The 16538-nt window shown below is 45.7% G+C and overlaps 1 protein-coding gene across 4 annotated transcripts in view; it reads right to left on the reverse strand.

The window, feature by feature from the left end:
• Positions 1 to 16538, reverse strand: part of ALPK3 (alpha kinase 3) — a 48425-nt gene that overhangs the window by 2541 nt on the left and 29346 nt on the right. For all 4 annotated transcript variants that reach the window (XM_057544373.1, XM_057544371.1, XM_057544372.1 and 1 more), the window contains 8 exons: positions 8387 to 10478; positions 7591 to 7738; positions 7088 to 7215; positions 6896 to 6931; positions 4400 to 4680; positions 3753 to 3841; positions 2726 to 2949; positions 330 to 378 (listed from right to left, as the gene is read on the reverse strand). In XM_057544373.1, the coding sequence (XP_057400356.1) occupies positions 330 to 378; positions 2726 to 2949; positions 3753 to 3841; positions 4400 to 4680; positions 6896 to 6931; positions 7088 to 7215; positions 7591 to 7738; positions 8387 to 10478 (3047 nt within the window). The remainder of the gene's footprint in view (positions 1 to 329; positions 379 to 2725; positions 2950 to 3752; positions 3842 to 4399; positions 4681 to 6895; positions 6932 to 7087; positions 7216 to 7590; positions 7739 to 8386; positions 10479 to 16538) is intronic.

Consider the following 16538-nt stretch of genomic DNA (forward strand, 5'->3'; position numbering starts at 1 on the left):
TCCAGCTCACCACTCTACTCACAGGGCCCTGCTTATCTGCACCCTGATGAGCTTTCACAAGTGAGAAGGAAGAGGAGCAGGTACACTGAGAGCCCAGGACTGTAGGTGGTCCTGTGCATGGGCGTCAAGAGCTACTGGTCCAGATCTGGGGTCAGGGGCACAGCAGGTGGGGACCAGTGGCCCCTGAGACATTACTACATGGCCACGGGTGCAAGTGGGACTCTTTGGTCACAGGTCTACTGCCTCAGGGATGGAGAACCAGAAGAACTTTGACATTTTACACCCTGAGCAGACTCTCAGAGGGCATTCTGTCCCCAAGAAGCACTCACCCTCGCAGTTTGGTAGCAATCTGCACATCAGTCATTTTCCAGTTAACCCCTGAAAAGAGAGAGAGTGGGGAGTTGATGGCATCCTGGACTGGTTCTAGGGCCCCCATGTCTCCAAGATGGATATCACTTTAGATGGGAACTTGCCAGACTGCAGGGCACATCTTCAGGTACCCTCTCATTGGGCATCACCCTGGCCTGTCTCATGGGCAGTGTGGGTATCTTTGTATTATTAGTAGTAATAATATTCCCATTTTCACAGGTGAGGAGATAGGCTCAAAGTTAAGTGACTGCAGCGAAGTCACATTTATTCATTCATTTAATAATTGAACACTGTCTGTGTGCAATGACCACCGTGAATCAAAGTTCAGTCTTTCTTACTCCTAGATCCAAAAGTCTTCCAGCTGTGCAATCCTGCCTCTACTGGATGAGATTAGGTCACAAACTGAGCTGGCCTCTGGCTTTGAGCTAAAACTTTCTCCTTCCTCATAACGGATTAGCCCATCTGGGCAAGAGGGAGAAGGTGGAAATGTGAAGGTATTTCAGGGCTGGGCCAGCAGAAACATTAACACTGGATAAGACTGACTTCCACCTACTCATAAAGGCAGGAAGCAAGCACTTCAAGAAGCTCAGATGGGCTCCTAGGTTAAGACAGCCTTGAAGAACAGATCCAGGCAAGTGGTGACAAAGGAGACATTTCCCACCCTGGCCAGGCCACCCCAGCATCTTAGCATTCATGCGTCAGGCCTGTGACTCTCCTTCCCTGTTTGTACACTGTCCGGTTGCCTTCCTCCAGGAACCTACCTCTCACTAACAGGCCTGAGTACCTGTGGATGATAGAGTGGCACAAATGTGGGCTTGAGAACCAGGCACACCTGGATTTACATTTCAGCTCTGTCACTTTGGAGCTGTGTGTGCTTGGCCAGTCACTTACTATCTCTAATCCTCGACAGTAAAAGTAGGGATAATGCTGCCCATCTTGAAGGGGAATTGAGAAGATCACAGTATGTGTAGGACTATAACTTAGTGTCTAAAACACAGTAGTTATGCAATAAATATTAATTTCTTTGTCATTTCTCTTTCAGCATTTATCACATTCCATTTTGCATTATAATAATGATGATCCCTTACACTTGCACAGAATTTTGGTTTGCAGAGGGCTTTCACAAATACAGTCTCATTTAATCTTCTTAACAAGTCTGAGAGATAGGCAGGGAAGATATGATTATTCTTAGAGAGGGAAAGGAAACGGAAGCTCAGAGAGATTAAATGATCTAACCTGTCTGAGCTTTTCTTCTCTGTAAAACAGAGACCCAGCTAGAAAATGATGAGACCTAGGCTTGAATTTCTTTGACTCTCAAGTCTTTCTACTATATTATGTTATCATCTCATTGTAGAAATTGGTATACTTATCATAGCTTCTTGAGGACAATGGCTATTCCTAATTCACCTTTTTATCTTCCCAATATTTAGTAATGTTGGAAGGAAGGAAGGAAAGAAGGAAGGAAGGAAAGAAAAATTTATGAGTTAACAAATAGAGTGAATGATAATGGTTTAATGTGTTACTAGCCCTCCTCCCTTCAATATATAGAGTTGTATATACAATATTTATTGTATTAATGTTTATTCTTTAACCCCAGTGCAAAGCACATTTAAGCCAGTTTTCTATCTCTGGCCCTTGGTTTTCTCACTTATTTACATCAGGGATAAAATGTAATAGTGTGTGATATTCCCAGCATTCCAGTCCTCTCACTGTAGAGAGAATTTTATCTTTTCCTCTCCCCTGCCCTGTCTGGTTACAGAGAGTAGGCCTGGAAAGGAGTGGTCAAAGAAGGAAGGAGAATTCATGCTTGCTGGCCTTCCTTTGTTGGGGAGAATCTGAGTAATGGGAGAAATAGAAATAAACTAAAAAGAAGCAAGAGAGACTAAGTTTGTTTACATAATAAAAAGCTACCAAAGACAGAGCGGGGAGCGGGGAGGGAGGAGACTGCAAAGCTATGTGTGCGGGGATGGAAGAGAGAGTTTAGGAAGTTGGAGAGTAAGAAAGTTCAGAGCAGAGCTGCAGGGAAGAAGGAAAGGGAGATTTTGAAAACGCGGTTGTGGGGTTTGAATTAGGTCCCATGTAACGGTCTTTGAAGTAAATTCCTTTTCAATTTTAAGTGAAGCCTGGCGTGTACTCCTTTAAATACAACTGCAGTTATAGACTAGGCTCCATGAGGCCCTGATATGTATTAGCGTTGCATACAAAGTGGTTCCCGTCCAATGCACTTTACAAGGCTACTGTGAAAGCAAAGGAGAATACGTGCAAAAGTGCGCTGCACACTAGTAAACGAGAACTGTGACCCTGCCCCTCCGCATGCTCTCCTGCACGTGTACATGCACACCTCACACCCTCATACCTGCCAAATCGGTGACAAGGAAGCTGCCATTTGTCCACAGATACAGCCAGTGCTGGAAGGTCTGGCATTTCTGCACGGCCTCAGAGCTGCTAGATGCTGCTGGAGCTGCAGCGAAGCCCCATTCCCGGGAACAGTAAGACTCCATGGGCTTGCCCAGGTCCTCCTCCAGGGTAGCATATGGGATATTGTTTGCAGGCCGGTAGATCAGGTACAGTGGGATGATCCTAAACACAGTGTCACCCTGCAGTGAGCAGGAAGTATGGCCCCAGAGAGCTCCTCCCTCCACCTCAAGTCTACACTCTTGGATCCAAAAGGAAGGCCCTTCCAAGAACAGAACTCTCAGCTCTGAGCCTGAAGGACAGCAAGGAAGGGGGGTTCCACCCTGAGTTCAGGAAAGGAAATGGAGGCCTCCTCCATTCTCTGAGGTCAGTGGGATTAGAATTGAACCCTGCTATAGCCCCAGGAGGCCTCTGTGCTTGAGTGAGGGACTAAGACCTGTATGTGCCAAACAGAAAGGAATACCCCTGAGAGGATTCAACCAGACTGTGCTCAATGCCAGCTAGACCCTAATACTCAAGAGTTGAAGTTCCAAGTCTCAAAATGAAAACAATTTCCATGTGTAGCTGACTCCTACAAAAATCCACACTGACCCTGCCCACCTACCACATTAGAATCCTGACCAGTTTGCCTGGAAGCTTTAGCCTACCCCATCACCTTCAGAGAGGCCCAGAACCTGCTGTGCCCAAACTCTGCAATCAGCAAAAACTGGGCAAAGGAGTGGGGAATTAGGGTGGGTGGGAGGAGACTGAAGACCAGAGCAGAAGCTCTTCTAAAGTGGGCAGTGAATCTTGAGGTCTTTATTTCTAGATTTTGTGGAACCATTGAACTGAGCATGGGGTTAGCTGGGGGCCCATTTGCACATGGCCATTACTCAGAAGGCCCCCAGGAGGCTGTGAAATCATGGTTCTCTGCAGAAGCTCAAGTCAACAGGTCTGCACACTGCACGGCCCCCTCCCTGTGCACTTACTCAGGCACGTCCCCAAAGCCAGGTGCAGCCCGGGCTTCAGCTGCAAAGATTTTGCAGTACTCTCGACTCATGTTCTGGATCTTGCACCCCTGTGGATTGAAGGGAACCAACTCTGATCAGCAAGGAAGCATCCCGGTTCTCTATGTGCCTGGCTCTTAGTGGGAAGGCCATCTGCTAGAGGCTGCAGGGAGGATTCCAGCCCTGGGGGAGGTGGGGTTCATTCCTACCCTCCTCCTTACTCTGCACCTCATTTTTCTCATTTGTAAAACAAGAGGCTTTGGACTTGTTTTCAAAGTGGTTTCCAAAGTGTGTTTCCTGGAGCCCTAGTGATAGATGGCAATGCCCCAGGGGCCACACTTCGGGAGAGCAAGGTACCGACCCCGCCCACAGTCACTCCCCTTTTAACTCCCAAATAAGGCTTCTGTGAAAGATATCTTTGAGGGCAGTGAAGAAAGTTTTCTGCTGAAAAATACAGTTTGAAAACTATGGCCCCAAAGATGTAGCCTGGACTACATCTCAGGCTCTCGTCGAGGTAAAGTTGAGACTAAGGTGGCTTCCTCCTCCATACTGGGCTTCCCAATAGGACCCAGGCTGGGAAGGGGAGGGATGAGAGAGTGGAAGGATGGGGCAGGGGGATGGGACAGTACCTGGATGGTGACGTCATAGTTTCTGCCCAGGAGAGAAGTCTCACTGCTGGGCCCAAACACAAGCAGGCTGGACACCTTGATGATGCACGTGAGGCCTGACTCGAAGATGGGTTCCAGCCCGTAGATGACCTTGGCCTGGGAGGCCTTCCGAAGGCCACACCCGTGTCCACTCCCTCGTAGCTCCTCGCTCACCAGGCGCCCAAAGAGCTTGTCCCCCCAGCAGCCAGAGTCAGCCAGACCCTTAGCAAACACCATGGGGGTCATCTCAATCTCTTCTCCAACTGAAGGGGAACAGGAGAAATGTGGAAAACTAGAAGCTCCCCACTGACTGCTGTGGGACCCATAGCACCCCACCACTCTGTCCATGACTGCTCTTTGGGTGTGCACTGGGAGTGGGGGCCCTATGGACTATGACCTCCTGAGGGCAGACACTGTATCTGGTAAAACCGCCATCATTCAACAGTGCTCATGTGTGCACAGAGCAAGGGCTCAGCCAGTGTCTGTGGAAGGCCGGGGTTTTCTGAGGAAGCAGCAATCAATACAGAGTATCAGAATTACTTTGTTTTAGAATTCAGTGTTTTGATCAAATGAATAAATGACTCCATCTCAACCAACATGTTTGACTGAAACAAAAAGTTTGTGAGACAAATCCAGTAGCAGTAGCTCAAATTGGGATCACTAAATACCATTTTCCACTAAAAGGAACCAGAACTCCCTAAAGAAATGGTTGATTCCAGGTCTAGGGCAGGAAGTGTCCTAGACTGACCTGAAACATCTCTGGACCAGAAAGCAAGTAAGGTATCATAAACAATTGGCAACTTGTCAGAAAGACACAAGAGCCAACCTGAAGAGGCTTCTACTGGCAAAAAATGAGACAATCTTACCAACAACAACAACAGCAAAATAATTGCAAAGTATTGAACATTCAAATGTGTTAAAAATCCATACTTTCATAATTATAAGTAAAAAAAAACCTTCCCTCTGGAAAAAAAAACCCTCATTCATGACCTTTGGAGGATGTTAGGGCACCAACTCATTATTCTGAAATCTAATAAGAGCAAGGAGGAAAAGAAAGTATTTTTTCCTTCATTTTCTGTTGGACCTATATGTATCAGGATTACCAAATAACCATTTCTTCTTTTCCAAAAAATTTCAGCTAATGAATAAAGAAGAAATGACAGAATTAAAATACTCCATGTTGCAAACCTTAATGAAATAAAGGACTTAGGTGATAATCAGTGACTGCTAAAACCCCTAGATGATGACAGGGGTTGTATCAGATACCGTTTTTTAAAGTTTAAAAGGGATAGATCAGGCAGAAAACACCTGAATGAACCCAGTGATCACTCTTAACATTACTAAAACAACCAGACATCACATACCTCCAGATAGGATGCAAAAGGAAATACACAGCACACCTGTGAAATGTCCACACACCCCAAAATTTGCACCTGAATTGGAGCAAGCATCTCAAGCTAATTACCAGTTTAGAGGAAGCACATCAATGAAGCAACATGTTAAATGGTGATATAATCAACAAAATCCAAAATGTAAGAAATTCTTCAACAAATAAATGGCAAGGAGGGAAAACAAATGAGGGAGGAGGAACTATTATACATTTGATAGATTTAAGGGATTATGTTAGCCAAAAGCACTGAGTGGTTCCTAATTCAAATAAACCAACACTTATGAGAAAGTTGGGAAAATCTGATTGGATATTTGATGATAATAAAGTATTATTACTAAGTTTTTAGGCTTTTTTAGTTTTTAGGTGAGGTTATATTTGATATTGATTAAATTTGACTTGATAACTGAACAAAAGGCACTAGTTGAATGAATGAGTAAATAAGTGAATGAAGGAAGGAATTAATGTATTAGTTGGCAAATGAAGCTCTAGAAACCTTTCCATCACCAGCCGCCTTCACGGTCCTAATCCTTAGTGTGTCTTTTGCAGGAGCAATACATCTCTTCCCCTAATATTTGAGCCTTTAAAATGCTTATCAAACTTTGGGGTGTATCACAATCACCAGGGCATCTACTGACATGCAATTGTGTTAGGTCCTACCCCAGAGATTGTGATTAAGAGTATTTGCAGTAGGGCTCAAGTAACTGCATTTTCAGCAAGCTCCCTGTGTGAATCGAATGCAGGAGTCCACAGACCACTGTGAGAAACTCCGGGGAGGGAGCTGGCAGGGTGAGAAGTACCCTGGTGGCCAGTCCTGCTCTTGATCAAGGGCTCTGACATGGGCAAAGGGCACAGGCTGAATGAACTCCTTGTAGGACGTCCCCTTAGCCACTTCCTCCCCCCTCATCTTCTGAAACAGCTGTCCCCCCCCATCCTCCTCCACAAACCATATCCTAAACTAGGAGGCAAAGGGTAGCTGTATGTGGAGATAAACATGGCATTTAGAACAGATTCCAAGTCTTTAAAGAAGCCCCTGCAGATAGCAGGGTAGGGACACAGGCCCACCCATTCCTCCCCCTGAGGGGCACTACCTTGACCTTCTTCTCTGGAGATGAATCCTGACAGCACTGTGTGGAGAAAGAGAAGAGAAAGCCGCTATCCTCAGGCAGGTCTGCCCAGAGAGAGCTCCACCTCTGCAAAGAGGACTGTTCCCCGCCGCCCCCCCCCCACCCAGTGGGGGCCAGGCAGAGACCCCGGGGAGGGGGGGCAGAGCTCACACTCACCCTCGGGGCTGAGGCAGAAGTCAGTGGAGGCCGAGCCGTGCTCATTGTGGATGGTGCATCGATACATACCACAGTCTACGGGGGACGCCTGCACGATGGCCAGGGCCGCTGGCCCTTCATCCCCTGCACTGCAGAGAGGAGACCCTCTCCGTGAGGCCATCACCATGGCACAGCCCAGGGCCAGCCTGCGGTCCTGAGGCTTCGCAGACCCCGCTCTCAGAGAATGCTGTGAGCCCTGTCTCTGAGAGCTCTGGGAAGAGCTGGGCCTGCATCACACAGGTCAGGACTGCACTAGCTGTGTGACTTTGGGCAAGTGACTTAATACCTCTGAGCCCCAATGTTCTCCTCTTCACTATGGGAATACTAGAATCTCCCTCATAGGGATCTTGTGAGGATTAAATGAGGAGGTAGATCCAAAGTGCTGGGACAATGCCCCCCACAGTATTGCTGCTGTAATTTATTAGGGAGCCAGGTCAGGTGGAGGTGGTACCCAGCTGGCTTACCTCCTGCCCACCTCGCCCACTGGGCGCTGATCCTTGGCCCATGTCAAGACTGAGTCACTAAGAATGTTGAAAAACTGGCACCAGAGCTTCAGGCTGCCCGAGGCATCAGGAAACTGCTCCACCCGAATCTTCCGGATCACCTGTGGGGCTGGAAGCAGGGGCACAGTTGAGAGGAACAAGCCACTTCCCCTCCATCGTGTGCCCTCTCTGGCCCTACCCCTGCTTCCCAGGGTGTCCTTGGTGGCACAGGCTGAGAGAAAACGGGATTAAGCCTGCACACAGCCCTCACTTGGGTCCCACCTGTATCTCTGAGGCTTTTGCCCTGACCTCAAAGCACACATCTTAGCTAGAAAGAACATAGTCTGGCACCTCCACTCCAGGCCAGGGAGAGCCTCACAGCTGAGGCCGCAGACAGCAGTCAAGAGAGGAGCTTCAGTTTGCAGCCTAGGCTCCTAAACCTAGGACCCTGTGTTTGAATCCTGTCCATACCACTCTACTCGAGGGACAAGTCTGCAAAGAGGCGATTACGGTGGTGATGATGATGATAGAGCTAGGATACTACTGAAGCCAGGCCCTGTGCTGAGTACTTGATTTATTCTATCCCATGTAACCCTCACAATGTTACAAAGTTGGTACCATTTCCAACTCCAAGTGGCCTTTCTGATTCCAAAGCCTGTGGGATTATTACGTAAGAATAACCTTTACAGAGGTACGCTAAACCTCTAGCAGGCAGGGTTACCCCAGCAGGGCCCTGTTCCGGGCAGCCCGCTCCTGTGAAGCCGTACCTGTTGCTCACCTTTTAGCAGGTCTTTGGCTCTCCTTGGCTTGGCCGGAGTGCCCTGCTTGCCTTCCTCCAGGGCCAGCTCTGCTTCCAGGTCGCTGGCTCTGGGGCTGGAGCCCAGGGTTCCTGCTGCCGGCCCCTCCTCTGCCCGCGGCACCTCCAGCATGCCTGCCTTTCTGCCCTGAGTAGGGGAGCGTTTCTCCCGCCCTGGACTCCCCGGGGGCCCAGGTGCAAGGCCCTTCCGGGGCCCCCGGGGGGAACCCGAGGGGCTCTCCCTTTCTTCGGGCTTGGTTGGCTCCCCGTCTCCTGCTGCTCTGACCTTAGGGAGAAACCTCTTCCTCCGGGCCCCCAGAGCCAGTTCCTCGGGCGTAGCTGCAGGGAGATCTGTCAGAGCTTCCCCTGGGATCTCCTCCTCTCGGAAGGGCTCCTGGGCTCCGCTCTCTGCTGACAGCAGTCCCTGCCCAGGGGCTGCCTGCCCACCCACCCCCACCAGCGCCCCACCCATGCCGCTCTCCTGGGAGGTCGGCAGGAGGCCAGGCCCCTCAAGGGAAACCTCTCCCTCACCCTCACTGGATCCTCCTGAGGTCAGCCCAGGGCCTTCCTCCTCACCTACCACGATGGCAGGGATAGAGAGGGGGCTGGGGCCAGGGCACCGGGCAGCAGCCAGGGCCTGACGGCCAACCTGCACCTCGCGGTCCAGGAGGCCGGTGAGGCGGCGGGAGGTACAGGGGCTCAGCAGCAGGGTCTGCGCGCTCTGCACCAGATGGTTGTTCTCCACATGCTCCAGGATGCGCCGTGACGTCCGGGGACTCAGACCGGCCACTTCCACGTTGGGGGCCAGATAGGGTGAGGGTGCCTGATCCCCAGCAGCAGCTTCCCCCTGGGCCCCAGGGCCCCTGCCACTCGTCTCTGAGCTGGACAGCTTCAGCAGCAGGAGCAAGTAGCTCTTCAGGGAGTCTATGAGGCCAGGGTCACAGGTCCGGGAGCCTGAAGTCCTCCCTTCCACACCGGGCACCTTGGCGCAGGCCCCCTCAGCGTCTGCTGCCCTGGTTCCTGGCGGGTGACTCCGGCTGGGGGTGCCCGGCCCCAGGTGCGGTGGGGGGGCAGAACTCAGCGAGGCCTGGTCCCCAGAGGGTAGGAAGGCAGCTGTGTTCATGTGCTGAGAAGCCGGGGTGCTGGGCAGCGGCTGCTGTGAGTTATCAGTCAGGCCAGCCCCAGGAAGAGAGGGCAGAGTGGGCACCTGGGGGCTCAGGCCCGCTGGAGAACAGCCACCCAGATCCACAGGCGGCACTTCTCCTGGCTGTTCCTGCTTGGGGCCCTGGGACAGGCCCTCCTCGGGCTTGTCCTTAACTGGACCCGACTGCTCTGGCCCTCGACATCTCTCTCCTCCCACCTGCTCCAAACTGCCCTCAGGAGGCAGCTGTGCCTTGCGTGTGAGGCCCCCCACCAGGGGACCTGGCACAGTTTCCTCACGGTTCCCGGAGGCTGTTCCTGCTGCCTCGTCAGATCTGAGCATAAAATCAGGTTTGTCTGGGACGGAGAACTCTTCTGGGGTCTGTTCAAAGCATTCAATAATCTGAGGGGACCTAGGATCCTCTGAAGGTGGGCGTTTGGGGGCCCTGGACTGTGGGCTGATACCGGTCATGGGCACCTTCTCTGACCAACATTTCATGGCTGTGGGAATGCTCCCCTCTGACCATGCCCCCTTGTCTTCCTGCACCCTTCTGTCTGCCTGTGTCCTCTCATCTGCCTGGGTCCCCACCTTTCCTCGTGCCATCACGTCCTCCTGGGAATTCCTGCCTGACTCTGACCTCTCACTTTCTTGTGTCACAACATCCACCTGTGTCTTCCTATCTGCCTGTGTCCTCTGGGTGCTTTGTGTTCCGTCTCCCTGCGTCTTCCCATCCACCTGCATCTTCCTATCCACCTCTGTATTCTTCTTGCCTCCAATGTTCTGATCGGAAGATGCTCTCCTGTCCTCCTGGGTTTCTGTGTCCATGGGCTCAATGATGTCCTGACTTCTGGAGGTGCTGCAACCAGCAGAGACTGTATCAGAGCTGCTGCTGGCCAATGTGGTAGGAGCCATGGTTGCCTGGGACTCCTGGACCTGAGAACACACAGACAGAAGCAAGAACTTAACTACACGTGCCTTAGGATCTCTTTCCAATCCAATATCCCAGCCTCCTCTGACCTCATCCAGAACTGCCATGACGAGAATCCTGCCACCTGGTTTCTCAGGCCTGCTAGGGGTGACAGAGTCCCAAGCCCACCCACCCAATCCCTGATCCCAGAATCTAGACCAGGGAATACCCAGAATCCAGGTCTAGCTCTGGCCCTCCCCATCTCTCCCTGAAGAAATTTTGCCTCTCCTGACAGCCCCTGATCACATGCTAACCCACCCCTCAACCCTGCCATTCGGAGGAGAGTGTCCTCTCCCCAGGGCTTCCGAGCAGTCAATCTGTCCCTCTCCTGTGGCACTAACTGCCCTGGATAGAATTAGGGGTGAAGTGGGAGAGTGCCAAAGGGTCTCCTTGACAGCATCGTTATTAATGCTGAGTGAGTGGTAATTACACAATGCCATCCAGAGAGGGTTAAAGTCATTATGAATGACACCTATGCCAGGAGATCCATGAAACATTATAACGTTACCCTTCTGAACACCCGCTATTTGCAAAACACTATGCTAGGCCCCTATTTATCACATATGTATTACCTCACTCCTCACAACAATATCAAATAGTTGCAAGAATCATCTCTATTTTAGAGATAAGAACACTGATGGTCAAAGAAGGAATATGGTTTGTCCATTATCAGATAGTAAGTGGTAGAGTTTAGTTTAGAAGCCAGGTGTGTCTAGCTTCAAATCTCATGTTCTTTGTTGTTATACTATATGGTCACACATTTAAATATAATTAAAGGACCTTCTATCTAAACATACTGGCATAAAACAGTAAATTGCCTCTTTTCCTGTTGGATATAATCAAAACCAACTAAGTAAACAAGAAAAAACAAAGCAAATTCCATTGTTAGTGGAAATGGAGGCTAATAAAACCTACAGTCTCAAAAAAAAAAAAAAAAAGGGTAAGGATTGCCAAAAGCAGATAGATGAAACTCTGAGAGGTTGCAAGAGCTGTAGGATCACGGAGGACTGGGTGGAAATCAAGCAGAAGACATACAAGGGAGACGTCCAACAGTCAGGAAAAGAACAGTGGAGCAGCCTACCAGAGGCAGATCTCAAAAAACATGAGCAAAAATACACGAAAATTGCTAAGAAAATAGATTTTGAACATATAAGAACTTAAGAAATAGTGTTCCATTGCCCTGGAGGAAACTACTGGAGAACAAACTTTGGTCAACCAAAAGATGACTGGGGAAACCACAGCAAAAGAATTGATGGTGAACACTGAACATATATTTAACCATAGAACCAAGACTAAAACCAAAAATGTTTAGAGTGGCAGATCAGAATGTCAGTGTTTATGCCCTGACAATGCAGAAACGATACAACTAGCACAGAAGGGGAAAGGGGAAGAAGATGACAAGTGGAGTTAAGTGCCTTAATTGTATCACTTATACAAGCCAGGAATCAAAGGCATGACTCAAAGCTGAAAACCCAGGTAACAGAAATACAGCATATTCAACTATACAAAGATAGTCACTTAGAAATAAAACTTTGGGATAATAGGAGATAGAAAATGAAAGGGAAAAAAGGTAGGGAGGAAGTGGAAACACGATCACTGCTCATCATAAAAAAGTAAAACACACTGACTAAACAGATAAAATTATGGATGATATTACATAAAATTTAAATTATAAATTACTACGTACAAATATTTCTAAGTATCAGAAGAACCACACACAAAACCAAAGCAAACAGAACATATGAGACCTTAATATGTATTTAATTAAATTATATTTAAATTAAGTATAGAACTTAAAGTTACTTTACTGCATATGGAATTCTGAATGAATGGTATGAATACGAAAAAAATAGAAGAGTTTGGTGACTAACAGGAGCCATCAAATGTAAGTCTGACTGACCGAAGAATGTTAGTAAAAACGCTCCTCCAACTTCTCTGAGAACCAGTAAGACACGAACAAACAAAAACACCTTGGAGCTGGGCTTCCCTGGTGGTGCAGTGGTTAAGAATCTGCCTGCCAATGCAGGGGACAGGGGTTCGAGCCCTGGCCTGGGAAGATCCCACATGCCACGGAGCAACTAAGCCCATGCGCCACAACTACTGAGCCTACGTGCCACAACTACTGAAGCCTGCGCACCTAGAGCTCCAGCTCCACAAGAGAAGCTACCACAATGAGAAGCCCATGCACCGCGACAAAGAGTAGCACCCACTTGCTACAACTAGAGAAAGCCTGCGTGCCGCAACAAAGACCCAACGCAGCCAAAAATAAATAAATTAAAAATAATAATACAAAAATAAAAAAATAAAAAATAAATCTGATTGTGACACTCCCCTCCTTAAAAGCCTCTCAGCAGCTTATCATCACTTACAGGCTAAAGCCTAAAAGTCCTAGCCTAAAAGAGCAAAAAGTTTAAGAATACTCCCTGCCTGGCAGGGTATGGGGAAACAGGCATCAGCACAGCCTCTATGGATAGTAATTTGGCATTATCTAGTAAAACTAAAAATACTTATATTCTTTGGCCCAACAGTTCCACTCCTGGGAATTTAGCCTATAGATATACTTTCATGTGCAAATTGACATATATACAAGGATACTCATTGCAGCATAGTTTATAATAGCAAAAGACTAGGAATTACCTAAATTACATCAATACAGGATTGATCCAATGAATTATGGTACATCCACACCCCAAATAAATAAAATAAATACCCAAATAAAAAAGCAAGGTATAGGACAGAAAGTATCATATGCCACCTTTATGTGGAAAATACAGAGACACATATTTGTAAATGTACAGAAGATAGCTCTGGAAGGATGCCCAAGATACCAGTTATGGCAACTTATTTCAGGAAGAGGGATGGGGTGGTGGCGGTAGGGAAAGGGTGATGATTTAATATTCTCTAAATACTTTTTATACTTTTTGGATTTTATACCATGTGCCTATGACACATATTTAACAAAATCCAATTAAGAATGAAAATGAATAAGTAAATAGACCCTTGTGTGATCAGTGAGGCCTGTCCTTCAGCAGGGGACCCAGGTCTGTCTCTCCAGGCTCATCTCTTGGGTCACTCCATCCCACAACACTAACGTACCATGCTGATTACTGTGCTATTTTATAACCACTTTGTTTTTTCTCTGCTGGACATTCTCAGCCTTCTCATTGCTCACCTGGAGAATTCCTTCCTTTCCCTGAAGACCTCACTCAGGTTTCTTCTCATTTTAGAAGACTTCTGAGTTCCCTTCTCCACCCCAAAAAACATAAGTGTCTTCTTATCCTATGTATCCATGGCAAATGTACCTAATTCTATTATTATACCCTCATTCTCTGTGGCAGTTATGCATGTGTCACCTGCTAATCTGTGAACTCTTCCCTTTCAAAGAGGGCCCAGCACAGGCCCAGGGTTAGACTTGGTGTGCAATAACTATAAAGACTGACCTCTCTAAACACTATGGGGGGCAGGGGGTGTGTGTCTGCATCTGGAACTGTATGGAGAAGTGAGGAGGAATGTCATGTATTTCTTAAAAATAAAAAACTGTGTGAGCTGGGGTGAACCTATCTGGTTCTCTGTGGGCTTTTTCATTACAAAGAACATTAGCAGTTTTAATTTGCCATCCTGTCTTTCTGTCTTCTCTGTAAAATTTTTGAGATCAAGGAACCAGTCTGAATCACCTTTGCATCCTTCACAGACCGAGGCACATAGGAGGTTCACAGGAATGAACCACTGAATGGCAAGTACTATGGCTTGTAACACTCTAAGAGGAGAGAGTGCTGGTTTGGGGAAGCAGGATACAAAGTCAGGGGCTTAACAGGGATGGAGCAGGGCATTGTCAAGGACCTGGAATCTACTTCCTTGATGAAACCCAGACCCAGGGCTCATACTGAGGCTTCATCATCTTTAAATGTTTGGTATAATTTTCCAGTGAAACCATGTGGCCCTAAAGATTTTGGGGAGGAGATTTAAAACTACAAATTCAATTTCCTTAACAGTCATAGCATTATTCAAATTATCTTGTTTCATTTTTACATGAGTTTTGGTAGGTTTTTTTTTTTTTAAGAATTGTTCTATTTCATCTAAGTTGTTGAACTTGTGAGTGCATTTTTTTTCATAATAGTCCTTTATTATCCTTTTAATGCTTGCAGGGTCACTAGTGATATCTCCTTTCATTCATTTTTTTTAAAGAGCTTTATTGAGGTATAATTGACAAAACAGTATACATTTAAAGTGTACAACTTGATGTTTTGATATATCTATATACTGTGAAATGATCACCACAATCAAGCTCCTCTTTTGTTCTGAATACAGGTAATTTGTGTCTTCTCTTATTTTTTTTTTTCTTTGTGAGTCTTGCTAGAGGCTTATCAATATTATTGATCTTTTCAAATAGCAAGATTTTGGTTTAATTTTTTTCCATAGTTTTTCTGTTTTCAATTTCATTTTTTGTTCTTTTCTTTATTATTTTTCCCTTCCTTCTGCTTGCTTTGGGTTAGTTTTGTTCTTCCTTTTCTAGTTTCTCAATATGAGAGCTTAGAGTATTGATTTCAGACCTTCTTTTCTAATATAAATATTTAATGCTATAAATTTTCCTCAAGACACTGATTTAGCAGCATCTAAATTTTTGATATGTTGTACTTTCACTTTCATTCAGTTCAAAATATTTCCCAATTGACCTTAAGACCTTCCTCTCTGACCCATAAAAGTGTGATATTTAATTTAGAAGTGTTTGGAGACTTTCCTATTATCCTCTGTCACTGATTTCTAGTTTAATTTCATTTTTGTCAGAGAACATACTTTGTATTATTTCAAATATTTTATATTTGTTAAGGTTTGTTTATGACCCAGGATATGATCTATTCTAGTGAATGTTTTATATGCACTTGAAACAAATAAGTATTCTGCTGTTGTTATGTGGAGTATGCTATGTGTCTATTAGATCCAGTTAGTTGATAAAGCTATTCAGTTCTTTTCTATTCTTATTGATTTTCTGTTTACTAGTTCAATTGGTTATTGAGAGGCGTGTTAAAGTCTCCAACTATAATTGTTGATTTGTCTATTTCTCCTTTCAGTTCTGCCAGTTTTTCTTCATGTATTTTGAAGCTCTGTTGTTAGGGGCAAACTCATTTTCATTTTCTTGAATTGATTCTTTTATCATTATGTACTTCACTATTTTTCCCTGGTAATTTTCTTTGCTCTGAAGTCTGCTTTGTCTGATATTAATATGGCCAGTCCAGTTTTCAGGTGATTAGTGTTTGCATTGTATATATTTTCTATTATTTTACTTTTAACCTACCTATATCATTGGAATTGAAGTCAATTTCTTTTAAAAAGCATAGAGTTGGGAAATTTTTTTTTGATCCAGTCTCACAATCTCTTTTACTTCATGTGTTTAGACCACTTATATTTAATATAATTATTTATACGTTTGAACTTACATCAATTATTTTATTATTTGTTTTCTATTTGTTCCCTCTGTTATTTCTTCCTTTCCAGTTTTCTTGTAGATTATTTGAAAATTTTTAGTATTCCACTTTAATTTACATATTGTGATGTTTACTATAGTTCTTTGTATTTTAATTATTGTTCTAGGGCTTACAATACATACACTTAACTTCCCAGTCTACTTAGAGTCAACATCTTACCACTGCAAGTGAAATGTAGTAATCTTACCACCACATAGGTCCCTTTACCCTCTCCCTCTTTATATGTTACATTTACATACATTAAAAACTTTGGCAGACAATGTTATAATCTGTACTTTTTACCTTCAAACATTTTTTAAAGAATTCAAGAAGAGAAGAATAATCTATTATGTTTACCCAGGTATTTACAAGATTCCTTGTATCATTTCCCTTTGTCTGAAAAATTTACTTTAGCAATTCTTTTAGAACAGGTTTGCTAGCAATGCATTCTCTTAGTTTCCCTTTATCTTGGAATGTCTTTATTTCACCTTCAATACTAAAAGATATGTTTGCTGAATGTAGAATTATAGATTGAAAAATATTTTCTTTCAGCAGTTAAAAAAT

The sequence above is a fragment of the Balaenoptera acutorostrata genome, chromosome 3 (genome assembly GCF_949987535.1).
Source record: "Balaenoptera acutorostrata chromosome 3, mBalAcu1.1, whole genome shotgun sequence".
Lineage (NCBI taxonomy): Eukaryota > Metazoa > Chordata > Mammalia > Artiodactyla > Balaenopteridae > Balaenoptera > Balaenoptera acutorostrata.